The following is a 26,862-nucleotide window of genomic DNA, read 5'->3' as shown; positions in this document are numbered from 1 at the left end:
CAGGAACCCTTTGAACTATGTTAAAAGTAAGTATCTGAACTACTCTCTGAGGCCAACGGGTCCTGTTGTGTGCAGGTGTGTGTACATGCCTAGGTATACCCACAAGATGTACAGTTATGAGAAAGTAAATAAAAGTATAAACATTTCATCAACCTGCTTGGCTTTAAAGGGTCTCAATTTCTGCTGTGTTCCATAAAAAATATGTTATGGTAATTTAGGGTTTCTTACCTCCTTATGCTTCTCCATCGTGGCGTATAGTTTCTGAGACAGGTCATTGGCTACATTCGGCATCCCAGGCTTTTTCTTATTGGCTCGGCTGACGCTGCTCTTGTTTTTGTTGGTTTTCTTATTATTCTTCTTTTTGGCATTCTTGGTGTCAACTTGGGCCCCCTTGAAACAGATACACATGAACTTTAAGAGAGATTGCACAAAAGAAAAGATGAGGTGATGCAATTAAGATGAGTGGTTATACAATGCCCGAATGACTGCTGAAAGTTTTCATATAATGACGACTTGAGGAGGATAAAATCTGGGGCGAAAAAGAGTACGAAGCACCGGGCTGTTGATTTTGGGACAAGATCGCTCTTTTTGTAAAACCCATTAAATCCAGCTATCCATCCAACTCACCTCTGTCGTCTCGGTGGTTGCCGTGTTCTCCTCCTTCTTTCTCTCTTCCTCCTCCTGCTCCAGCTCCTTGATGCTCTCCTCCAGCACATTAGGCCAAAAGTCCCCCTCAAAGTATGGCAGCTGATTGGCAGTGATCAGTTGGTCTTCGGTTGCCTGTTTGAATATGTCCTGAACACAGAATCAAAATGTGTTTATAGAGAGATGAACAGATTGAAAAAATGTCTGCCGTTGTTGAGCATAACAATTTTGCCCATGCCGATGGCTGATGTTTTACTATGTAAACTGTAATAGTAGCATTATGCAGACTAAGGCAGCTTATCCCGTTCATAGAGAGAGTGGGGGATAGTGTGTGCATGTGTAGAGTGAGAGAAGTTGAGCGAGCCATAGTAAGTTACTGGAAGTTAATGGGAGGAGTTAACGGGGGTGGCAGCAAGTATAACAAAGTCACAAATATAAACAACGGCATCCCAAGAACATTGAATGATGGATTTGTTCAGCAATCATGCAGACACCCGCTATACAAAGAAGAGACAAGACCCCCCGCCCGAATGACTTTAAAGTTACGGCAGACCCACAGTCACGGTTCTAATGACCCGTCCACACGGTTCCGTTGTGTTGACGCACCTTCCCATTCACTTTGAATGGGGTGACGTCAAGTGTTGCCGAACTGCATTGTGGTTCCGTTGCTCACGGTGAAAGTTGAGAAAAGTTCAACTTTTCAAGTGTTGAAGAAGCGCCAGCCAATCAAATCCGATTATGCAATATGCCAGTACAAGCGCTAGCGAATCAAACCTTGTGTATGTGTGTCCGGGCGGGAGATTAATGTGATTGGTTGTTGGTTGCGTTAACCCCAAGAGCCAGACACGCCCACCGGCAAGCGTCATCGCAACGGAACCTTGTGTACGCTGCGTAATCCTTCAAAATGATGCCGACTTCAGATTTGGTCCGTCAGATTTAAAAACAACGACGCTAACTTAACTTCTCCTGGTCACGGAGCAAAACATAAACATTTGCGACTGCCATCTGTGATGTCACCTTATTTACCGATGGTGGTAACTTTTTAAACTATATCTGAGAAAATCTTGGGACTTCGAGACGTGAATATGGCCCTATGGTCATAAAGACACAAGGACGTGATCATTTTCTGACCTTAACGCCGTGTAGGATCCTCTCAGCAAAGGCCTTGTCCAGCATCTTTCTGTACCACTCTTGGAGCCTCTTGGGCTTGGGGATCTTCTGGTCGGCAGGGTGGCAGTGAAAAATGTAGTCATCTCCTTCACTTGGGGGGCATGCCCAGATGTGACCCATCACATACCTGAGGAGCAACAGGAGTTGTTAGCCAAATGCAGGAATGATACGTAAAGTATTATCTGAGATTTTGTTTGGCAAAGTTGTACTCAACGCACCCCAGTTTCTTCACATACTCCAGGTAGCCTATTAATATCTCATGGTACACTGCAGTCCTTAGCGCACGTGGTCTGAAGAAGTGAATACTGTCGAGGTATGATATGTAAACCCGTCTGAAAAGATAAAGAGGATTTAATGAAAATGCCACAAATAAAACTGAGAAAAACTGCATAAATCCACTGGTTTTGGTAGTGGTACCTGGTATTTGGATAGGGGCACTCTGAGCCGTACTCCTGGACATGCATGCCAAAGAAACAAACGTCCACGCCGTCTATTTCCTCAAATGCAAAAAGTGCTTTGGTTCTGTAAGGGAAGGTCTCTTTCATCTCGCCTGAGTCCACAAACCTGTGGAAATAGAGACAGTAAGTAAAGTTACAGTTTTTTAGAACTTAATTTGAACATTTTGCATGTTTTAAAGAAGGCCAAAAGATCATCTCCACAGGTCTGTCATACATGTTTGCTTTTTTTTTGTTTTTTAGATATAAATATGTATAAGATAAGAGAGATTGAGATAAAAGAACAAAGGCATCTCTGCAACTGTCTCTTTAAAGAAGAAATCCACAAATCAATGCTTTAAGGAAAATGGCTTTACAGAACATTGTGATGTGGCAAACTATACTGATTACAGCTATATTTGACATGTATTTGTCGGTCACTAGGTGAGTTTAATCATCTTTATTCCCTTTACGGGATTTTGAGGACTTTATATTTATACATTTATGCATAATACATCAATTATCTATGAGCAATGTTTCTTGAAAAGGTTTTTGAAAATCCTCCACTCGGATAGAAAAGTATCTCTGTAGTTTTCAGCTGGGCTTACATGAAGAAAGCAAACACACAATAAAAACTACCATGTTTCTCTACATTTAACACATAGAGAGTCCCACTTTATCAGTAGTTGAGGACCTTACCTAGACTTCATGCCAGGCTTGATCTCCACATTTTTGTCCGAGCTGGCCACGACTCGCACAAACACCTCACCGGCCTCTGGGTGGTTCTGCCTTTTCAAGTACTTGTTCACTCTGTCCTCAATATACGTCCCCAAACGGGTCGTCTGCAATCCTTTACAGAGACCAGCGGAAAAACAACAACAAAATGCCTTTAATAACATTAAGTCTTTTATGTGAAATAAAAGAAGATTTATACAAATTTAATGTTACTGCTGTTCAAATGGAAAATGTGCAATGAAACTCACTTCTGGCAGAAAATTTGTTCTCCTTTCTTGTTTTGCCCGACTTCTTCAGACAGTTGTCACAGATAAAGCTAGAAGATGAAACATCAAACTGCAGTTTAGAGTCATCTTAAGGGAACGCAGGCAAATACAAAATTCTAGTATGAAGAAGTAAGTGTTTGGTAGTCCGCAAGTAAGACTTCTGTTAAGGTCAAATGTAAACGTTCTATGCTTAAATGGCTGGATAGTCCAACAGCAATAGCGAGACTCACCCTGACGGCCAAATGACATCGTAGTGCAGCACACAGATCTGATGCATCTTTCGTCCACAGTCTTTACATTCAACAAACCTGATGAGGAGAAAAATGTGAGGTTTCTGTGCTTTCCTTGCGTAACGTAGTAAAGAGAAATCCCTGCCATAACGTAAATGAGAGTCAAACTTTTGTAGCTGTGCAGACAGTACTCACGGTTCAGGGTCCAACATGTCATTTTTCTTCTTTTCAAACTGCTCTTTTGATATCATGCTGCACAAAAGAGATAAAAAAGACAACCAAGTTCATTTTGGCACTTGCGATTAAAACCCTTCTACAAAAGACAAAAAGTAGAGAGAAAGCAGCCGGATAATGTCGGCAGATGATCATCAGGGGTTGTTTGGCCACCCGGGCCTGGTAACTTACGTCTGTTGCTGTGACGGGTCGTCCCCCAGGGTCACACTGTTGCCCTGGATCTCGTTGAAGCACTTCTCGCAGAAGTGATACCTGTCGGCAATAAGGCCATATTTGGGTGAACTGCACACACAGTAGCAGCACAGGCAAACCGGCGTACAGGCGGCAGAACAGTTAACGGAGAACACAGCAACAACCGAGGACAGAGCATGGGCGGCGGACAGATGGGACACATACACACACAGGCAGAGGGACATGTTAGTGACAGATGAAATGGCCATGAGCCAGCCACTTTCATTCAAACTGGAACAGAAATGCGGGAATTGGCTTGAATCTAAATGATGGTTAATAAATGTAAAAAAACAAATGAATGTTCAAACCGAAACCACTATATGTTGTCACTACACCATCTACATGCACGCTGAAATATTTAAAACACTGTTCACAGCAGTCATCTATCACTCAAGCACCATGCATTATTAGCTGATAAAGGAAAGACATGGTCATGCTGTGGGAAACAGGATGGGTGATGATTCAAAAACAAAATGTGCCAGATACAGTGGGGCAAAAAAGTATTTAGTCAGCCACCAATTGTGCAAGTTCTCCCATTTAAAAAGATGAGAGAGGCCTGTAATTTTCATCATAGGTATACCTCAACTATGAGAGACAGAATGAGAAAAACAAATCCAGGAAATCACATTGTAGGATTTTTAAAGAATTTATTTTCAAATGATTGTGGAAAATAAGTATTTGGTCAATAACAAAAGTTCATCTCAATACTTTGTTATATACCCTTGTTGGCAATGACAGAGGTCAAACGTTTTCTGTAAGTCTTCACGAGGTTTTCCACACACTGTTGCTGGTATTTTGGCCCATTCCTCCATGCAGATCTCCTCTAAAGCAGTGATGTTTTGGGGCTGTCGCTGGGCAACATGGACTTTCAACTCCCTCCAAAGATTTTCTATGGGGTTGAGATCTGGAGACTGGCTAGGCCACTCCAGGACCTTGAAATGCTTCTTACGAAGCCACTCCTTCGTTGCCCTGGCGGTGTGTTTGGGATCATTGTCATGCTGAAAGACCCAGCCACGCTTCATCTTCAGTGCCCTTGCTGATGGAAGGAGGTTTTCACTCAAAATCTCACGATACATGGCCCCATTCATTCTTTCCTTTACACGGATCAGTCGTCCTGGTCCCTTTGCAGAAAAACAGCCCCAAAGCATGATGTTTCCACCCCCATGCTTCACAGTAGGTATGGTGTTCTTTGGATGCAACTCTGCATTCTTTCTCCTCCAAACACGACGAGTTGAGTTTTTACCAAAAAGTTCTATTTTGGTTTCATCTGACCATATGACATTCTCCCAATCCTCTTCTGGATCATCCAAATGCCCTCTAGCAAACCTCAGACGGGCCTGGACATGTACTGGCATAAGCAGGGGGACACGTCTGGAACTGCAGGATTTAAGTCCCTGGCGGCGTAGTGTGTTACTTATGGTAGCCTCTATTACTTTGGTCCCAGCTCTCTGCAGGTCATTCACTAGGTCCCCTCGTGTGGTTCTGGGATTTTTGTTCACCGTTCTTGTGATCATTTTGACCCCACGGGGTGAGATCTTGAGTGGAGCCCCAGATGGAGGGAGATTAGCAGTGGTCTTGTATGTCTTCCATTTTCTAATAATTGCTCCCACAGTTGATTTCTTCACACCAAGCTGCTTACCTATTGCAGATTCAGTTTTCCCAGCCTGGTGCAGGTCTACAATTTTGTCTCTGGTCTCCTTTGACAGCTCTTTGGTCTTGGCCATAGTGGAGTTTGGAGTATGACTGTTTGAGGTTGTGGACAGGTGTCTTTTATACTGATAACGAGTTCAAAAAGGTGCCATTAATACAGGTAACGAGTGGAGGACAGAGGAGCCTCTTAAAGAAGAAGTATCAGGTCTGTGAGAGCCAGAAATCTTGCTTGTTTGTAGGTGACCAAATACTTATTTTACCGAGGAATTTACCAATTAATTCATTAAAAATCCTACAATGTGATTTCCTGGATTTTTTTTTCTCATTCTGTCTCTCATAGTTGAGGTATACCTATGATAAAAAATTACAGGCCTCTCTCATCTTTTTAAATGGGAGAACTTGCACAATTGGTGGCTGACTAAATACTTTTTTGCCCCACTGTAACTATTGTAGGGATGGTTTATATTGTCACGGGTAATTCTAAACAAGATTAATTTAGATCAAAATGTAGTCGAATAATAGAACATTATAAACAATATTAACATTTAAAAACATTGTTTAATCTTAATTTGTTCAAAGAAGCAGCATTTGGTAGTGAGTATTTGCAATAACTGAATGGTGTTGCATTGGAATGATAGAGGTGCAGTTGCAGTCTCTGAACAGCAGGGGGAGCTTTGGTGCTGGTTCTTTGGCACAACAGACCTACGGACGATGTGGGGCCAGATAATGCACATTCTGCTTGGCCACAATGTACAACTCTAAGAGGTATTTGTGACACCCCTATCAAAGGAAAGTGAATAACGACTTAAAAACGTTGTTGACTGGTATGGCTGTTTGTGATGGCTATATTCAGTCTTTCAGGATGAAGCAGCCCTTTTTCTCTTTTAAAAACATCACTTCACCTCTCAGCAATCGGTATTAAATGTTACCTGTTCTGGTAGCTGTAGTAGGTGCCATCCCTGGAGATGGTGCACAACTGTTTGCCATAGCAACACAACGTCTGGGGCGAGAACTCATACTGTGGGAAAAGTGCAGGGAATCACATTAGCATCCATGGCATTGTTAGAAACAGGTTGCACTCGAGAGTCGATATCCACAAACAGGTGAAGACAACTGAGAGGTTAAGTGGTGCTGGAACATTTGTCCTGACATATTCAGGGACAAATGCAAGAAAATCTGGGCAAATATTAACTTCTGCAATTGATTGAAATAATAAATAGAAAGGCTACATGTAGAATGACATCATTAAGGTGTTCAGATTGATAACGTTTTCATTCGAGGTGGCTCCTGCAGCACGATGCTTTCAATAGGATCAATGAAAGGTGCGCGAGCAGTGTGTGGGTAGCTTGTATGCACCACAGAGCTCCGCTCTACAATCAGGCCAGTCTTCTATTTATACTTTTTATTTGGTGTGTTTACACAGAAATGGGTCATTAAATGTCATTTCTTTTGTTGTATTATTATTTACTAACAAAATACAAATTATGACCTATTGGCGGTACCAGCTGGCAGTTTCATAATCCCTTAAATAGCTGTAGACGGTAATTAAACCATATTACACAAAATGGTTAAGTGCATTTCACAGCAAACGTTTGTGTGAGTCACAAACGCCATATAGCAGGAGTAGCTTGTAAAAATGTCAGACTTATCTAGATTTCCCGTTTAAGAGAAGGATAATTACTGTATAACAGAACCCCTGTTATACAGCATAAGGTGTATTTGTTTGGTCTTACCTTCCTGCCGCAGCAGTAACCCAGGCCCTGCATTACGGGGTCAATCTCCGCTTCAAACACCTCTGCCAGTTTAGTGCAGTATTTGTAGACACGCGATGTTTTACGGTTGTACAGCCAGGCATTGTTGAACATGAGCCACACATCGTCCACATACTGCCACGGCTCCTGGTACTGACCCGTATCCAGCTTGCGCTTGATGGTGGATAAGTCAATGGGATTCTTCACAATGTCAAAGTAGTCCTGTGCAGTGCGGGGGGAGAGATATTTGCAGCAATGAGCGGATCATGCTTAACATTGTTTACTCTGGGTCTTCTAATATATGAATTGTGTGTGTGTGTGTTTTGTGTTGTGTGTGTGTGTGGAGGACGGGGGGTTGTGGACACTCACGGGGATGCCTAGCAGTATGGGGTTTACAGGTTGTCTGAAGGGCAGTGACTCTGGGTCTTGCCTGTAGAGGGCCTCAAGTGTTGGCATCAGGGCTTGCCTCAGTTCCTCTGGCTTGAAAACTGAGCAGACCATAATAATGTTACAGAAAACAGTTGCACACAAAGACAAGATTCTACCTTTGTCAGATATGCAATCCCTATGACAGCTGTGATTTGGTACCACAAAATATCAAAGCACAATATATAGTTGCAAACTTAATATATACACCAATGAGATCTGGGCTCTTACTTTTTTTGCGGCTCTGAGGGCTGGAGGAGGCGGATGTGCCGTTTGCCCCGCCCTCCTCCTCTTCTTTGGGTTCTGTCTTTATCTCGGGTTTCTTTTCCTCAGTTTCCATCGATTCCTGCTTTGGCTCTGCTGCATCTGGCTCCTCCTTCTTCAGCGAGGGTTTGGTTTCGTCGTCCTGCATTATGAACAAAAACATGGTGAACCTCCTAGACTAGGATACAGAGCCAGGAACCAATCATTTAAGTCAGATTTGCTTAATTGGACTTAGTTGAGAACAGCAGGAGTCAAACAGCTGTGCTTCGGTCATGATCTAGAGCAGACATAGGTGTGCTTTTTTTTCTTTGAGGTACTAAATTGTCCCCGATGTCATACCTCCATTTTTATATCTGGCTGCTTCTTTCCAGAGCTGTTGTCTTCTTCTTCTTCTTCTTTTACTTCAGGTTTGGCTTCAGTGCTGTTCATGTCTGGCAGGGCCTGCTGGGAGCTCAGCTCAGCCACAGAGGCTGGGGTGGGCACCCTGTTATCTATACTCGCTGCTGCCTGGGACAACTTGAAAAAGAAGAGGAAGACGGATTATGATCACAATGCTGATTACTCGCATATCAAGTCTGTCAGTGATCCCCTCACACAATTTATCAAAAATATTTTTTTAAATAATAGTTTGGTCAAAAGACCCGCCAGCTCTGAAAGAAGCTGGAAAAAACTCAAACGATACAAGAGCTATAGTTCATTTTTTGTTTGGATGATATGTATTGTTTTTTTTGTTGCAGAAACTGATAAGTCTGCCCCTTAAATCCAATACCAATAAGATAACCAATCATTGTTATTATATATTAATTATGCAAACCTGATGGTAAGAAAGGCTAAGACGCAGTAAGAAGGGACAGATTGTTAATATGTAATAGCAGTTCTGACGTTCTGAATATTTATTTCGAGTTAAGTTCATCTGAAAAGCTCCAACACCGGAGACAACATGTTTTATACTCTAGTCCACATGCTCTGTCTTAAATCAATTTCTTTTTGTAGTATTAGCCCATTATTTATCAGGTATAACTTCAATATCGGAATGAAGCAGTAAGAGCCAGTATCTCACCGGGGTGCTGGGGTGCTGTGCCTGCACTGAAGTGGGCTGCTGCATCTGGCTGGGGGGATCTGTTTGTGGCTGCAGGGGCGTGAGTGGCTGGGAGGGTTCAGGTGTGCCCATGGCTGAGGGGGGGCCAGGGAGGCTGCTGGGCATGTGGGTTGGGGTGGATGAGGGCCCTCCGGTGGAGGCAGGGGTAGAGGGCTGCGGTGGCGCCTGTGCCTGTGCAGAAGCATGGTGCTGCTGCAGCTGCTGCTGATGAGGCTGCAGGCTAGCAGAGGCATTGGGTGGAGGGGTGGGGCCCAGCGAGGGCTGAGCTGCAGGGCCACAGGGCAGCTTGGAGCCAAGGGATCCCGGCGCATTCAGAGGGAGGTTAGAGTTCTGTGGCTGCTGGACCAAAGAGTTTCAAGGTTAGAATACCAAATCACAGCAACTAACAATTACTTTTGATTAAAGTTTCATCAGTAAAATGTCTAAAAACAGAACAACAAAATGTCAAAACAAGTTTTTCAAAGTCCAAAAGGATAGCTTGGAGGTCCTGTTTTATATCTGACAGGCTGAACAAATACTTAACCAACTAATCAACTTTGAAAAGGTGGTATGAACTTTTTCACAGCATATAAGTCTCCTCACCTGTTTGACAGCAGACTGTGTTATGGGCTGGCCCAAGTTTACATTCACATTCATTGCTCCACCTGCAGCAGCAGGGAACTGGCCCTGTGGCAGGAACTGGCCCTGATTGGCCGGCTGAGCAACCATGTTATTAGCATGACTACCCATCATTCCTTGAGTCTGAGGGATTCTTGAGGGGGACATAACCATCTGTAAAAGAGAAGCGAGATGCATCAGATAAATCATTATGGCAGCAGGCCTCTAGTATTCGCTGCTTGCCAGGGAAAATAAAGTGAATGGAATGCAACATGCGTGCTACAATAGTCTTCTAAATGCCATGTGGTGTAACTTGCAAATAAACAACATGCTAAATCAAAACAGAGAATGACAATACAAAACCTGGAACGAACATTACATAGCTGTAAGCCTGACCTCAGGCTCTGCCTTGGTTTCATTACTAATCATTCATTGAAAGCCAGGCAGCTGGTTAATAATTGGATTTGGCAAAATTCCATACTGATGCTTTAGTCACAAAATGGCAACAGACTAAGAAATGAACAATCAAAGAGTTTGAAGCATTCAAAGTCAAGAGGAGCAGAAAGAGTCAAAGAATAATTTAGATTGACTCAACTGGGAACAAAACTTAAATATGGTTCCAAAAAATGCAAGTTTATCATAGTAAGTGACAGAGTAACAAATGATTAAAAGAAAAGGAGGAGGGAAAAAATAATCTGGGAAACAGAAGACCGATCTAACCGTTGGGACGGAGCTCATGTTCATCTGCTGTGGATGGTTCATGGGTGAGGGAGCTCGGGCTCCCATGGTTGCCTGAGACATCTGCGAATTCTGCATTGCCATTGGGTTAAACTGATTGATTCCTGTGGGAACATACACATATACAGTGGGGCAAAAAAGTATTTAGTCAGCCACCAATTGTGCAAGTTCTCCCATTTAAAAAGATGAGAGAGGCCTGTCATTTTTATCATAGGTACACTTCAACTATGAGAGACCGAATGAGAAAAATAAATCCAGAAAATCACATTGTAGGATTTTTAAAGAATTTATTTCAAATGATTGTGGAAAATAAGTATTTGGTCAATAACAAAAGTTCATCTCAATACTTTGTTATATACCCTTTGTTGGCAATGACAGAGGTCAAACGTTTTCTGTAAGTCTTCACGAGGTTTCCACACACTGTTGCTGGTATTTTGGCCCATTCCTCCATGCAGATCTCCTCTAAAGCAGTGATGTTTTGGGGCTGTCGCTGGGCAACATGGACTTTCAACTCCCTCCAAAGATTTTCTATGGGGTTGAGATCTGGAGACTGGCTAGGCCACTCCAGGACCTTGAAATGCTTCTTACGAAGCCACTCCTTCGTTGCCCTGGCGGTGTGTTTGGGATCATTGTCATGCTGAAAGACCCAGCCACGCTTCATCTTCAGTGCCCTTGCTGATGGAAGGAGGTTTTCACTCAAAATCTCACGATACATGGCCCCATTCATTCTTTCCTTTACACGGATCAGTTGTCCTGGTCCCTTTGTTCTTTGGATGCAACTCTGCATTCTTTCTCCTCCAAACACGACGAGTTGAGTTTTTACCAAAAAGTTCTATTTTGGTTTCATCTGACCATATGACATTCTCCCAATCCTCTTCTGGATCATCCAAATGCCCTCTAGCAAACTTCAGACGGGCCTGGACATGTACTGGCTTAAGCAGGGGGACACGTCTGGAACTGCAGGATGTAAGTCCCTGGCGGCGTAGTGTGTTACTGATGGTAGCCTCTGTTACTTTGGTCCCAGCTCTCTGCAGGTCATTCACTAGGTCCCCCCGTGTGGTTCTGGCATTTTTGCTCACCGTTCTTGTGATCATTTTGACCCCACGGGGTGAGATCTTGCGTGGAGCCCCAGATCGAGGGAGATAAGCAGTGGTCTTGTATGTCTTCCATTTTCTAATAATTGCTCCCACAGGTGATTTCTTCACACCAAGCTGCTTACCTATTGCAGATTCAGTTTTCCCAGCCTGGTGCAGGTCTACAATTTTGTCTCTGGTCTCCTTTGACAGCTCTTTGGTCTTGGACATAGTGGAGTTTGGAGTATGACTGTTTGAGGTTGTGGACAGGTGTCTTTTATACTGATAACACTGAACAAATCAGGTGTGCACATGAGCTCACCTACTTCCTAAACTACATTTAAAACATCAATACACAAGCAAACAGAAAGAGGTTAGCCAAAGAAAGAGCATACCTTGAGGCACCTGCATACGGTTCATTAACTGATTTGGCATGTTGGGCATAGGCACAGGTCCATCTGAAGAAGGCAGGATAAAGTAGGGTTTCATTACAGAAAGGCTTGGTACTGTATAAACTCAGAACTGCAGTATAGTTAGAAGAAGTCAATATTCTTAACCCTTAAGAGTCTTTCCTTAGTAATATTTTTGATCACAAAGAGTGTAGAGAGTTTTGCTACTAACTAGGAGATCGGACGGCCTGTCCCAGGCCCATGGAGTTGGGCTGAGCCATCCCCGGCTGCTGGGGCCCGGCGGTGCCCACCATGCCAGGCTGTTTCTGCAGTCGTGAGCGCCTCTTCTCCTCCAACTCTTTCTGGATTTTGTAGATTTTCTCCGCCAGGAAGTGGTAATACTCATCCTAGCAAGAGGAGGGAGAAATAAATAAACCGGAGAGACATTTTTTAAATGATAACAAATGTGTTTCATGGTTCAAGTAAAATGGGTCATCACTCAGGTTGTGAGTGTGGTATTGAAAACAAGTGTGTGTTATAGTAGTTACCCTGCTGTTAGCCGACTCGTACATGTCACCCTCCACCTTGCGTGCGTACGCCACCAGGTTCTCCATTCGCCGGTCTTTCAGTGCTGCAGGGTCTGGGGTAGGGAATATGGCTTGTACACTGAAGAGAAAAAGCAGAAAAATACAAAACTCAGCAAAAACCCGAAGTGAAGTCCTGTTTTCATATGACAGAAATGTAGTTTTAAATCTATTTATTATTTGTTGTACTTACAGTTTGTGCACCAGGTGGGTGCGCAGGTCCTGAGTGACGTGTTCATGCCAGGACTTTCTTACCCCCGAAGAAGAGAGAGGGGTGGCAGTGGGCAGGTTTCCCATGCCTCCCGCTAGTGACCCATCTGGCATCAGCTGACTATAAAACAGAGAGAGAGAGAAATAATGACTTAAAGAATAGAAATGATTGATAATTCCACACATGGATTATTGACGACTAAATAGTCAAATACTTCTATCCTCCCGTATATGTTTTAATTATATTTAAAAAGGACCTAAAGAACGTAATACAGATGAGATCATGGATGACTAAACCAAATCAGAAGTCAAATAATCAGAAAATGGTGCTCAAGGTGTGCGCCCGACAGTTAGCAGGAGCTTTTCAGCACCTCTTCAGTTTCTCTTTGAAGCTGATGAAAGTGCCTGAGATTTGGAAGACTTCCTGCATTGTCCCGGTGCCCAAGAAAACACACCCCAGCACTCCAGGAGACTACAAGCCTGTAGCTCTGACTTCTCATGTCATGAAGATCTTTGTGAGACTGATCCTGCAGCATCTCAAACCCCTTGTGTGTGACTCCCTGGACCCTCTACAGTTTGCCTACCAGGCCAATATCGGTGCAGAGGATGCCCTCATCTACATGTTGCATAGCGCCAACTCACACCTGAAGAAGCAGCACAGATCAAGAATCCTGTTCATCGACGTCTCCAGCACCTTCATCGCGATCCACCCACACCTGCTCGCTGAGAAGCTGTCACTGATGCAGGTGGATCACAGCTTGGTGGAGTGGATTACTGACTACCTCACCAGCAGACCTCAGTATGTCAGACTGCAGGGCAGCGTGTCTGATGTGCTGGTGAGCAATAGTGGAGCCCCCCAAGGAACTTTGCTGTCACCATTCCTGTTCACCCTCTACACCTCTGACTTCCGCTTCAACTCTGGCTCATGCCACCTACAGAAGTTCTCCGATGACTCCTCCATCGTCAGCTACATCACATGTAACCACGAGGAGGAATACAGGGCCCTGGTGGAGAACTTCGTAGGCTGGTGTGACAACAATCACCTCCAGCTCAACATCAGCAAGACTAAGGAGCTGGTGGTGGACTTCAGGCGGAGCACGAAGAGGTCTCTAACCCCCATCACCATCAGGGGGGAGGAGGTGGAGGTGGTGAACAGCTACAAGTTCCTGGGAGTGCACTTGAACAATAAACTGGACTGGAGTGACAACACTGATGCTCTCTTCAGGAAGGGACAGCGCAAGCTGTTCTTCCTGAGGAGGCTCAGGTCCTTCAATGTGTGCACGAGGCTGGTACAGACGTTCTACCAGTCTGTGGGGGCCAGTTTGCTCTTCTTTGCCGTGGTGTGTTGGGGGGGAAACACCAACAAAAGGGATGCTGACAGGCTGAACAAGCTTGTGAGGAAGGCTAGCTCTGTTGTTGGAGTTAAACTGGACAATCTGGAGGAAGTGGCCGAGGGGAGGAAGAGGAGGAAACTGGACAGTATCCTGGATAACCCCTCCCACCCTCTCCATGCAGAGCTAGTGAAGACGAGGAATACGTTCAGCCCACCTCGGCACAGCACTAAGCGCCTGGGAAACTCCTTTGTGCCTGTAGCCATCAGGCTGCACAACAAGGGGTTAACCATGTGACTCACTGACAATAACCCGGACTGCACATCAAGCCTGCACTTTTGCACAATAACTTTTACCTGTATCAATAAATGTAAATATACTTAATACGGATAAAAAATGCTTATACTTTCACTGAAGTCCTTAATTCCCTTTTTTTATTTTAACGGATACTTATTACTTAATATCCTGTGTGAACCACACTGTCCTGATTTTCACTCTTATACTGTTGCTGCTTAAACCACTGAATTTCCCCACAGGGATTAATAAAGGTACATCTTATCTCATCTTAAATGTCGATCAACAGGGAAAAAAATCAGCTTTTTTAATTATAGATTATTTATTATTTATTCCTCATTACTGATCAAATAAGGAAATGCTGTGTTTGGCTCTGTAAAGTTGTGATGGCCTCCTGGTAGTTGAAGCCTTACACTGAACTAATCATTCTTACCTGCATGTAAATTAAATGGTAGCTACATCAGATAAAATAATGTCAGCAGTGTTTTTTGTCTCATATTAATGATGAGAATGCTCACTTGTTGAGTGTCGATGGTAGAGAGGAGTCAGAGTGCATGCCAGTCTGGTCTGAAGAGGGGACACCCATGCCTCCTGCCATCTGGTTCATCTGATTAGTGCCTGATGAACACATTGCATTCAGTGTTAGCAAGAAAACGGCTTAGCGACAGATTTAATGTATCGTTCACATTTGCGCATAATCCTCCAAGACAGCATTGACCACCACATACCTAGTGAGTTATGATTTCGCAGCTGCTGGTGCTGGGAGCCCTGGGCGTTTTGCTGACCGGGACCCTGGGCAGGGGACTGGTTCCCATACGGCAGGCCAAGCGCAGCATAGGCCCTCTGCATGGAGCTGGGGTCGATGTGTGTGGCAGCGCTGTTGATGGCGGTGGCGCTGGGCTGGCCAGGCCCCACTGTGCTGATGGCGTTCTGTAGACTGGCCCCAGGAGAACCTAGCGTGGCTGGAGGGAAGAGACGAGGAATAAATAAGTGGTTTGTCAATATATAACTAATAATTAAAGAATCATTTTAGATAAAGCATGAAATACTGTTTAATGGTATAATTAACATTGGTTAATATATATTAGAACAAATAGAATTAACAAAAGTCTAAATAATCAAATTGTTTTGTGAACATACAGAATTTGACTAATTGTTTATTGTTGTTCTAAATGTGAATACACAAACAATATACATACTAGTACAAATCAAAGCAGAATGTAATAAAATGAAGTATGTATGTATTTACTCAAATGTAAAAGAATAGAAATGATATATTATTGTCATTTTATTTCTATGTGTATTGTATTTTGCTGCTGCAACGCAAACACACAGTAAATCTAATCTTTAAAGGAAGTAGCATTAACTATTAAAAAAAAGGTTTATTTTCTGTGTAAAGAAAGAACAATCTCTAAGCAAAGGATAGTCTCTCTGAGCAGACCTCCATCTGAAATCCCTGCACTGCTCCCTGCTGTGTTGATTGCTGACAGGGAGCACGCTGCCTCTGTGGGGGATTTAAATCTGTCATAGGGCCTTTCAGCCAATCAGAGAGCATGCTGTCCCAAGACCCTGCCCCCACAGATAGCAGAGACACGGAGCCCCTCCCCCCGGGTGTCAGATTACAGGTCCAGCCTTTCTAGAGGAATCCTCTCACTGTTTGAGCGAGCCAGTACAGAGCTTTGTGAGGAAAACACAACCTGCAGGGGGCAGCACTTCATACAGCACACTGACTGGAGCCCTCTGCTGAGAGGAGACTCAGTGCTCAAGGTATCGAGCGTTCATTTAAAAAATGTAATAGATGATATTAAAGCATGGCATTTGTTCTCCATTGTCTTTTAACTTACCTACATGCATTTCTATATGGATTTGTCAATGAATAATAGCAAATGGGAGCTGGTTGAGATACTCACGTTGCTGGTTCCTCTTGTCACTAGCGTTCTTGAGAGGCAAGCAGACCGGACAGTCGTGCCGCGTGCAGTTCTTCCAGTGGGAGATGATCTGTCTGGATGATGCACAGTGAGCCACTGCGGACAATACAAACAGAGACATTAGGTGAAGTTTGCTTATACAGTTATTCAGCAGTATCGGACATATATGAGTTAATGATTTCAAAATAGACCTTTAATAAAGAAAACACGTGCAAATCACACAAGTGAAATGAGTGTTGACTCAGTAAAGTCATACTTTTAAAATTGTAAGACAAAGTGATTAAACCAGGCGCCATGTCAACTTAAAATACAGGGCAGTAAAAAGCCTCAACTGCTACAGTACAATGTGCAAATAGCTTTATAAAGGCAATTATGCATGTCATAAAACCATAAACGCATCATTGCTCTATAAACAGTATACATATCAGAGTTCAAAGGTCATCAACCTGAGCTGACCTGCCACAGCTGGCAAAGAGAAGCTGCTTGTCGTCAGCATGGACAAGGAAATGGAGTGCAAGCATCATGACATCCGTTTAAAAACAGATTCAATTCAAGTTTGCTGATGTTGTCAGTCACTGGGGCATTTGGGGCTTAGTGACTCAAGAGTGGCTCTATTTAGGCAATACAACACAAGAGCTTACTCTACTTTACATTGAGTAAAACAATGCAACTCACGTGATCAAAAAGCACTTCTTCATACTGCTCTTATGTAAAAGTAAAGAATATAAATCTCTAAACAAGACTATTTATTCATAATAACTTCTCTTGCTCCATTTATCTAACAGCACAATTTGTTTGTTTTTTTGTTATAAACAGATTGTTAATTCTCCAAAACTTCCTTAACCAGCCAACAGCCACCTATAAATCAATAAACAATTTTGCTAAGGACAACATTGGCGAGCGGAAGGCGACAGGCACTTTTGGTAGCTTAGAGGAACTTAAAACCTCAAACAAGTCGTCAGCACCTTGTGCTCCTGTTGCATGAAACGCGACTGGCATTCTGCCCACATAACAGGCTTTGATTCTGTGAGCAGATCAATTGAACACCAATTGGTGGCAAACTTTATTCGTTCTGAATAGTTTCACTGGTGTTCAGATGATGCATTGACTCTAATACTTGAATGCCTGCTTTCGTGCTGCCTCTTTAATTTAATCAGAGAGCACCACAGCTTTAAATTCTAACTAGGTTTATCTCCAAGTAATACATAGCAGAGTATAAAAATCATATAGATGATTTGATCAAGATAACAATGTATCCATCCTCCTTCACATTCAAAAGGGGGTCAGCTAGAAATGTAACATATATAATATTATCCTCATAATTGCACTCACCCTGGCAGGACTTGCCAGCCTGGCAGTGGGTCATGTGGTTGAGGACGTTCTTCATGGTGCGGCAATGGGGCAGAGTGCAGGCCCTCACCTCCCCGTTCGCCTGCTCCCGCCGCTGGCACTTGTGTGCGTGGAGCAACAGGACCAGCTGCTGCTGAATGAGTTTGCGCTTCTCGGGGTCGGCCGTCGGTCCCGCTGACACACCAGCGGCCCCGGGAACCATGCCCACCGACGCTACCTGCTGCTGCAACTGGGACTGCAGAAGAGTACCAAAACAAACAAACAACGGTTAGGCAAAGATCATAATGTCAGTCTACTCATTTTAGATTTTAAAGTTTTAAAAACTAAAACAAATCCAGATCAACAGTATGTGAATCAAATCGATCTTGATAAAGCAGGGTCTTTGAGATGTGGGATGGTTACATTTAGATTTAGATTTCATGAAACCTTTTGTATGACATTTCCAGTCTAGATTAGGGGAATTCTTTGTTCCTGCAACAGAATTTCACAGCTACAGGCTCTTGTTATTTTGTGCCTTGTAAGAGTCCATTCTCAACAGCGTAAATGTTCCATCAATACCACATTAGATAGCCTTCAACAATATGTTGCCCTTTATACATTTGCCTGGTGAAATAGGTGTTTATTACATTTTAAATTAAATATTTAAATTGCATCAGATGGCCATCGTCCGGTATATTACCAAAAAAGACGCTAATTATTTAAATAAGGGCTATTCAAGCGTTATACTGGGTAGTTGATTTAGTTCAAAAAAGAACATCCCCAGATTAATAGATGTCTCTTTCCAAATGTAAGTCAATGGGAAACAGTGTTTTTGGGCCTAATGACTTCACAAAAGTTGTAATACCGCCGTTTGGCCACTACGAGAATTTGCAGCAACGTCCGGTGCACTTCCTTGGTGCTTGTATCAGACTTAAGCCTCTTTTTTAAAGAAATAGAAAACGTATATGATGATTGTCAGGGCATATAACCAATGATTTGTTGATGTGTATGAATTAAGACATTATCTTACATTAACATGGCAGTCAATGCTGAGAACATTTTTTAAATGGAAAATGTTAACATCGTGGCTGTGAGTATAAAATTGGCAGAAACATTGTGAACTGTGAACGGAGCAGTGCAGTGTGTTTTAAGTTAATTTGTTTGTGAATAGATGCTACAACTCCTCAAGAACCAAGCCAAGTTCTTGTGGTTTGTTTGAAACACGCTGAGACATTCGATGGAAGTTAACCCTGAAGTTGGTAATGACTTCAGCCAAAGCTCACTTGACACGGTCTGATGTTTGCGGTGGCAATACTCTCTTCTTGAACAGCATGTTCCAAACCAAGACTGTATCAAAACTGGAAATTTACACAATAAAACATAGGCTCCTTTATGGCAGCCTGTCAAGGTTTCTTTACAATGTTTATGCCATCCTTATAGAAGCATAAGGCAAAGAGCGAAGACGGAGTACATGCTACAATGGTTGCAGTCTTTTCGCTCACGTCTGCATTAGACATAGTGTCTGAACTCAAAGACACAGTTTAAAGAACAGAACATTTATTCCCAAGTAATGTTGAACATCTTTAGTTGGAAACAGAACATGCTCACTGTAAATGTGTTTTGTTTGTTTTGTTCTGAAGTGGACTAAACAAGCAATAGTGAAGTAATGTTACTCATCATACAGAGGTAGTTAGTTTAACTTGTCAAATAACCACAGAACTGTTCAATGTTGGTTCTAGTCCTATTCTGTCTCTATGTTTTACCCTTAATAAACCTACAAATAATATAGTACTGAAGGGACACTTACCATGTTTGGCACGCTCCCAGCTCCCTTCAACTCAGCAGGGAATTGTGGCAGGTTGTTGGAAAGAGCTGTCTTGTTCTTCAGTTGTTGGGCATTGACCCCCACTGCCCCCATCTGCTGCACCCCAGCCTGACCATACTGCTGGCCAAATGGAGCTCCTGACATACCCATCTATAATAGACAATCAGGACAGAGGGAGGTCAGAAATGTTGCACATATTGTAGCATAACATCACAGTAGAGTCTTGTACCAAGGCATATGGTACAGTACACATCAGTCAAAAATAAACATAAACATTGCACAACTCTTTGTGTACTCTATTGCCACTTTCCCACCAAAGCAGTTCTAGGGCTAGTTCGGAGATAGTACCCGATTAAGCACCGGTTGTTCCTCTTTCCACCGCAATGGGGGCAGCTCTTGTTCCCCAAAGATTGGCCTCACCCGACTGCCCGTTAAGAACCAAATACGTCATGCTTACGTTGGAGGCAGGGGTGAGATTATACTGAGCAATAACAGTTCATGGCGAGTACAGCAAATAATGGTTGTAACAAGCAGTATCGCTGAGCAAAGTGACTAAAACACGAACACACATATGATTAAGTCAGGCAACATTAATGAGGCGTAGTGTGATGCTGATTATATTCAACCTTAGTCTTAAGGACCATCCGTTCGCTGTTATTGACCATTGTGGAGAGCCGGCATATACTTTCCTGCGTTTTTTTACTATTGCAGCTATCGGATGGAATCAATACATGGGCTACACAGGTTGCCAGGTCCAACTATCAAAACTAAAACCATAATGAAAAATATGCCTGTAGAATACGCCTTATGCTACAATATGATAGCAACAAGTAGTCAAGATGGCGTTGTGATGCCAAACAGCGTCAGTTCAGACTGAAACACATTCACTTTTGAGGTTTGGGGGAAATGGATCAGCTGCTTTTTTAATTTAAATCTGGCTTCGTATGATTGAAAGCAACACGAGAATCCACCGGAGGCAGTCCTCAATTGTTGCTGAAAAATCAGCGATGTAAACATCGAAGTCCTGACGTGGTACCAGTTGGGCTCTGGGCGGTGAAAACACAACTGGGGACTGTTTTGGTAGGAAAGGGCTAGCCTACATGTTAATGCAAAACACTTCTGTAAATGTTTTATCTTACTCTGCCTCTACGTTTAAAGGCTGCTTGAAAGCATCAGGTAGGAATTGGTCTCCAGTTTGATTTTTCCTCATACCACATTTCCTAAAATGAGGCAACACCAACATAATCTCCTAGTTTTAAAGACAACAGGAAGTGTTTAATTTGCGCTCACCATAGTGTGACTTGAGAAGCAGCTTGTTGTGCTAACTACAGAACCTGTTGCTAAAACCTAACGGCTAAAAGATTCAGAGCAGCAGCAGGAGTTGTGAATTAGATATTATAACAGAGCTCTTGCACCTATGACACCACTCAGCAGATCTGCTCAAACCACAAATATACCGTATTGTAATGAATAAAGTTGGCAGTTGCGCTGGTCAGCACAGAAGTGTGGTTTTTATAAGGGGGTCAGCTGGGTGCAGGTTGTAAAAAACCATGATCCAAGCATCCACTTACTATGCTTTATTCCGAAACATTTCCGCCATTATGCCTTAGTGTGAGGGATTGTGTGCCTTGACTCCATACCATAAGCAACAAATGATGGACTTTAAAAGGAATAGCTTGAAAGTCAACCTTGTCAAGTTGAATTGAATACAAAGTAAAATAAATCGTCTTTTCTACAGAAATGCATCCTTTTCATTTTTTAATTAGCCTCTAAAACAGCAGTTAAGATTTTGTGTTACGTCCTTTAGAAGTCATTTATTCCGATGGCCCTCAGCAGTCATCGGTCTGCCTTTTTCTCCAAGGTGGCCAAAGCAGCAGCCTGCTTTGCTTCGCGGAGGCTCCCCACTGCCAGCGGTGCTCAGGCAGACAGAGAAAGCCCAGCCCACAGGAGAGAGCAAAACCGAAGGAGACACAGAGAGAAAGACCAGTTTGCCCAACAGCTGAGCAGAGCACTGCACTGCTGCCTGCCCCTCCCCCCTCTGCTGCACAGAAACACACAGAAGCTTGCCTGCTGCCTGACTCTCATTCATACATGAGCACGGTCTCATCCTCATCTCACACTCAGGTTTTCTCACTTGATGATCCGCTGTTTACTACAGGTCACCAGGCCAAATGACAGCTCTGTTGCACAGGAAGACCTGCAGTGTTTATCTTCTTCTTGGCATGTCCTTTTCCATTCATCCCTCTTTACCCTGCCTCCCACACCCCATCAACAACAACACACAAACCCGCTCCTCCTAACATGATTTACAGCTATATTATCCAAGGCCAAAGGGTCAGAGTGAGAACGCATATGCCGTAAACAAAGAGAGAGAGAAGCAAAAGGAGTTAGGAGCCAAAAGTGAAAGCAAATACCTTAATGGAGGAAAACAAACAAAGATGAAAAACATCAAAAACAAAAGTCTGAAACCACGAAGTCTGCAATTGAACTCAAGCATTCCATATTATAATTGTATTGCTGCTTACGGGAAGGGCTAAGTTCCCGGCAACGGGGTGGACTGTCCTCAGTGTGGCAGGGGTCTGCTGCGATATTGGCAACCCACTGGAACCGTCTTGAAACACTAATACCGTCTGATTTCCTGTACTTTGTGCATGTGCATGTCTTGCCGTCCCACCATTAATTTCTATACAACCAACGGGAGATGTCCAAGAGAACCAATGCTGTGCTAAAAAGTTGATGCCATTACTCCGTATTGTGACAATATTAGGTTTTTTCTACAGTCCTGAAGGTAACAATACCATGGATCACGACTCCAGACTTGGTTTACGGGCAAAAGAAAAACAGAGATCTATGCCGGGACATCTTTTTGGGCAGCATTTTATGTATAACTATCATTTAGCAAGTGACCAATTGAACTAAGATGCCATGGTAACATTAGAAAGGAACAGTAAACCCAGTATTTACACTTTTCAGGGATGCAATCCTTTTAACCTGAGTGACTGATACATTTCGAAAAACAAATCCATGTGGAAATCAGCAATAGTAGGGCTAACACCGTCAGCTGTAAACAGCAGCTGGGCAGCACAGATCTGCTTGGCAAAGTAATGGAGCTAAAAGCAACCGTAAACGTTTCCTTGATCAAAATGATGATGCTTTAAACTCTGGCTTTCTTTTTCTTTTTGCAACGTTATTTATTTTGAAGAAGCTAGCTAACCCTAACAATACTGCTGTCAGTTATGTTAGTAAAGTATAACCATGATAAGCTGTAACTACCGAAAAAAGCCGTAGTCCTTATATTTAAAGGGAGGTTTCGCAACTTTTGACTTTGGGATGCTTTTATTTAATTATTTGGCAGTGCTGCCCCTCGTATTTATGCTATGCTCCAAACCAAAGTAACCTGACGAGGCCCAGAGTCTTTTCAACACATCACTATCCAACATTTCATTAGCGAGTTTTTCTGCTTGCAGCTTGGCAAGGTAAATGTGACATGTGCCAGATTGAGTCGTTTTATCATGAGACCACAGGCGAACATATAGGTACACTTCTTCACAGGTTCAAAACTGTGTCCTCCTTTTCGCTCACCTTCTCCTCTGAAAAGGTAATCTTGGCATGTCAATGTGATGTTATGGCATTTTCTGTTAATATTGTCTAGGGACTTTATCTCACATTGAGCACTTATTGGTTAATAAAACCAGCAGCCAAACATGTTTAGCATGATTCATTCACAAACTAAAATAACAAAGCTTCACGCTGTAGTAGTAGTAGTATGAAACAACTGCAGTTCTTGTTGTGTTTGTATTGTTTGTACTCACTCTCAGATTATAGAGGCATGGGAATGCAATAATAAAAACATTAGAACTGCTATAAAACTCTCCAATAGTCTGAGTCAAACCCTCAGAATGATGCATACGCTGCTACAGATTCAACCTCCTGAATTGGGTGACTGCTTCTCCGGTAGACTCACGAGGAAGAAAAAATGAATACGTGGTAAAGAGGAGAGAACGGAGGACAAGCAAGCGATAGGGCAAGGGCAATAGAAATATAATTTCAATATTTATTTAGATAAAAAACTTGCTTTGAAATATTGTCTATACATTTTTTTTTAAAGTAGATTGCTTGCAACAACAGCCCATATCATTGCTGAAAACATTTCCTAAAGAAAGTCTCCTTGTCCAGCCTAGCCCAACCACGGTGCGAAGGTTAGTGGTCCCGCAAATATCAGTTACGAAGATTAAATTGGAAAACAAATCTGTGTTCAAATTAGCAGGAGTAGGTCTGCACAATATCAGAAAAGCTTGCGATGTGTGAAATATAACACACTGTTGAATATGGCGAAGACAATATCACTTGCGATTTTTAAACAAACATTGTGTCTAGGGATGCACCGATTGAAAAAATGTCGACCGATGTTAAGCATAACAATTTTGACGATACCGATGCCCGATGTTTTACTATGTAAACCATAATCTGTTAATAATCTGAGAGTGGGGGATAATGGTGTGCATGTGTAAGAGCGAGAGAGAGGTTGAGCAAGCCATAGTAAGTTTCTGGAAGTTAAAGTGAATAGCAGCAAGTATAACTAAGTTACAAATATAAACGACGGCCTCCTAAGAACACCTAATTAATGATTTAATATACCGATCCTGCAGACACCCGCTACACGGGGCGGAAGTCATGCAGCAGCTCCTCACAGAGGAAAGGAGAGGGCTAACATCGGCTGATGCCGATGTCTCACCGATGTATCGGTGCATCAATAATTGTTATTGTCTTTCTGCTTTGGATTCACTCCCAACATAACCCCAGACTATAGACTATGCAGAAACTGAAAGAATGTAAAACGTTCATTTCAATCCAACAATATAGTTTAGTTTTCTTATATATAGTTAAGATATTATTTAATAATCATTTGGACAAAATATCTTAATTCCCCCTTTGCAACATTTTTCTGTCTACCTGTTCTAGAGAATCAAAGAACTGCCTGCACACGTGAATAATATTTATGTATATTATCACCGGAATGACACACAATATATTTCACAATTCAAACAAGCGGCGAAATGTTCACATGCCAAACATTCAGATTGCAATCAAGGGATCGTAGTAAAAAACAATTCAACTATCTCAAGTCGGACCGGTCACCGGGCTTTACCTTCATCAAAAATCTGAATATGAAATAATAACCAAGTGTTTTGTGCAGTGTTCGGTGTAGATAGCAGCTGTCATTTGAACAGATATTATGAATGTAAACATTAGCCAGCCGTGCGCTCACTGCGCTGCCCTGGCAAATCTCGGAAGCATTTTGGTTGTGTTTCATGACTTGCGTAAAACCCGTTCAGAAAACCTCATCTGTCTTGGAACTAACACACTTCCAAATATCAGACGTGCTTTTTTACATAAGAGTTTTCTCCTGCATGTTCAACACCCATATATTCCCCCCTCTCTCCCTTCAGCCATCACTATGTTCAGCTGACATGGGCTTTACCATCTCGGCCAATAGCCTGACTGATATATGGGGAGGGGGGCATCTAGAGCAAAGTAAGGCTTTAATGATTGGTCACATATATTAACATGCAGGGCGTGAATGCATGGCACATGGAATAAGCTATCAGGCTTTGCAATAATGTTGATATCGTAATGACAACAGATTTTCAATTAATTGTGCAGCCCTAGCAGGGAGTGAGCTTTTTAACAGAGGTATCAAATTACTGAGTCTTTCGAGAAGCGAAAACTGACCAGCTAACACAAGAAATGTTCATTTAAATGTATATGTTGGCAACCACAAAAAGTCAGAATAAGCTCCATATTATGTGTCCATCTTTCAAAAAATGTATTGTGAATTTAAAATCCAAGTCAAAATTGGACAAACCAGATCTGATATATTTGCAAATGTGACATGACTTTGCTCTGTTGGATTTTAAGCACTGAACGGGTTATCATGAACTCCCATACGCCATGCCCCACTTGTACTTTGATGAACAAACAACTGGTAACTGGTAATTAGTAAAAACAAGAATTTAGAGCCACACCTTATTCATGTTTCCAGCTTGCTGAGCGTTCATCACGTTGTGTGCACCCATCTGAGGCCCTCCTTGGGTGAGTGTCTCAGCCAGCACACTGCCTCCAACACCAGGTCCAGCACCCACTTGTGCCCCCTGCATGCCTTGGCCCTGATATTGCATACCAGGTCTACCACGGCCTGCCGGTCCCAGAGCCCCATTCATTACTTGTCCTGCCATGACCCCATGACCCTGCCCACTGTTCAACATGGCCTGGTTGAAGCCCATGCCCGTGCTACCATTGCCTTGTCCAGCAGCTGCACCTCCTTTCTGGGCCTGGGGAGACTGGTGATTAGGAGAGCCCTGTCCCAGTGGACTTTTACCGAGCACAGCACCTAGCTGGCTTCCCACCATGCTTGATTGTTGGGGGCTGGCAGAGTTGAGACTACTTCCCAAGATGGAGGAGCTTCCCGGTCGTAGGAGCTCCGACAGCTGCTTGTGTTTGGCTGCTGCATCAGGAACGATGGAGTTGAGAGCAGGACCCCCTCCACCTGGACCGCCATTAGAAGACATTCCCATTCCCAAGTCTCCATTGGGGATGAGTTCATCTGGAAGGTCGTTTTCCAGGTCAAACAGAGACACAAGATCTAAAAAAAGAAAGAACAGGAAATAACAATTAGCTGATGATTTGTACCTTGGCTACACCGCCTGTCCACTTTGTCGCCACTCAACTTTCATATCAGTTGTTTCTGATATAACCTACGTTTTGTTCATGTTGCTTGGTAGAGTTGGTTTTCACACATGATGCAAATCATACACGAATACTCAAAAGACGTGCTGCAGACCCCCTTTTCAAGTCCCTTCATTACCATGCGTTTTCCTGTTCATTTGACGGGCACATTAGCAGTGTGTGTTTAGTAACTATTCCTAAATGTTGTTGTTTTGTTTAATGGCAGCAAATCAAAAATATTGGATCATTGCTACATGATTGTCAATTTGTCTTCCAATAGCTTATGAAACTAACCTAGAAAGGGTAAATATGACACAGTTCAAGTATAGCTCTAACATTTCAAACTGATATCTATGTAGATGAACACAATGTAACTTTGCCGTGCGAAACGTTTGTATCGCAGGAAGATTAATTGTGTTCTTGTGCAGACAAATGTGCGTACACTACAAGAGCCCAGTACCAGGGATACGTAAAAAGGTGCATAGGAAACATAAAACAGTAATAGTTGAGGGTCAGTCCAAATCACACATACATGTCCTTAACGTGAAGGTGCGATAGTGCCTGTGTGTGTCAGCCAATAAAGATCTAACCAGCCCTGCAACCACACCCCCACACACGCCTAGCATAACGTCTGGGTAAACTGGATTACTTTGGTTAGAAAGGAATCCAACCTGTTCCTTAATGAAATATAGTGGCAATTAAG

The 26,862-nt window shown here is 42.9% G+C and overlaps 1 protein-coding gene across 6 annotated transcripts in view; it reads right to left on the bottom strand.

The window, feature by feature from the left end:
* The window catches only part of crebbpb (CREB binding protein b), a 36,300-nt gene that overhangs the window by 3,924 nt on the left and 5,514 nt on the right, over positions 1-26,862 (bottom strand). Inside the window, exons 2-29 of one of the 6 annotated variants that reach the window (XM_063903789.1) lie at positions 25,460-26,076; positions 19,416-19,583; positions 17,612-17,864; positions 16,262-16,375; positions 15,080-15,313; positions 14,870-14,969; positions 12,710-12,847; positions 12,481-12,598; positions 12,165-12,339; positions 11,939-12,001; positions 10,453-10,574; positions 9,718-9,906; positions 9,097-9,474; positions 8,376-8,552; positions 8,004-8,178; positions 7,716-7,834; positions 7,329-7,568; positions 6,525-6,613; positions 3,886-3,996; positions 3,676-3,732; positions 3,481-3,558; positions 3,233-3,300; positions 2,949-3,111; positions 2,233-2,379; positions 2,034-2,147; positions 1,777-1,942; positions 628-795; positions 229-390 (exon numbers count right to left, since the gene is read on the bottom strand). In XM_063903789.1, the coding sequence (XP_063759859.1) occupies positions 229-390; positions 628-795; positions 1,777-1,942; positions 2,034-2,147; positions 2,233-2,379; positions 2,949-3,111; positions 3,233-3,300; positions 3,481-3,558; positions 3,676-3,732; positions 3,886-3,996; positions 6,525-6,613; positions 7,329-7,568; positions 7,716-7,834; positions 8,004-8,178; positions 8,376-8,552; positions 9,097-9,474; positions 9,718-9,906; positions 10,453-10,574; positions 11,939-12,001; positions 12,165-12,339; positions 12,481-12,598; positions 12,710-12,847; positions 14,870-14,969; positions 15,080-15,313; positions 16,262-16,375; positions 17,612-17,864; positions 19,416-19,583; positions 25,460-26,076 (4,703 nt within the window). The remainder of the gene's footprint in view (positions 1-228; positions 391-627; positions 796-1,776; positions 1,943-2,033; positions 2,148-2,232; positions 2,380-2,948; positions 3,112-3,232; positions 3,301-3,480; positions 3,559-3,675; positions 3,733-3,885; positions 3,997-6,524; positions 6,614-7,328; positions 7,569-7,715; positions 7,835-8,003; positions 8,179-8,375; positions 8,553-9,096; positions 9,475-9,717; positions 9,907-10,452; positions 10,575-11,938; positions 12,002-12,164; positions 12,340-12,480; positions 12,599-12,709; positions 12,848-14,869; positions 14,970-15,079; positions 15,314-16,261; positions 16,376-17,611; positions 17,865-19,415; positions 19,584-25,459; positions 26,077-26,862) is intronic. The other 5 variants (XM_063903791.1, XM_063903792.1, XM_063903793.1 and 2 more) reach the window with 5 other exon arrangements.

Source organism: Eleginops maclovinus, chromosome 16 (assembly GCF_036324505.1).
Source record: "Eleginops maclovinus isolate JMC-PN-2008 ecotype Puerto Natales chromosome 16, JC_Emac_rtc_rv5, whole genome shotgun sequence".
NCBI lineage: Eukaryota > Metazoa > Chordata > Actinopteri > Perciformes > Eleginopidae > Eleginops > Eleginops maclovinus.
The sequence above is the reverse complement of the archived record's forward strand: the minus strand, read 5'-3'. Positions and strand labels throughout refer to the sequence as shown.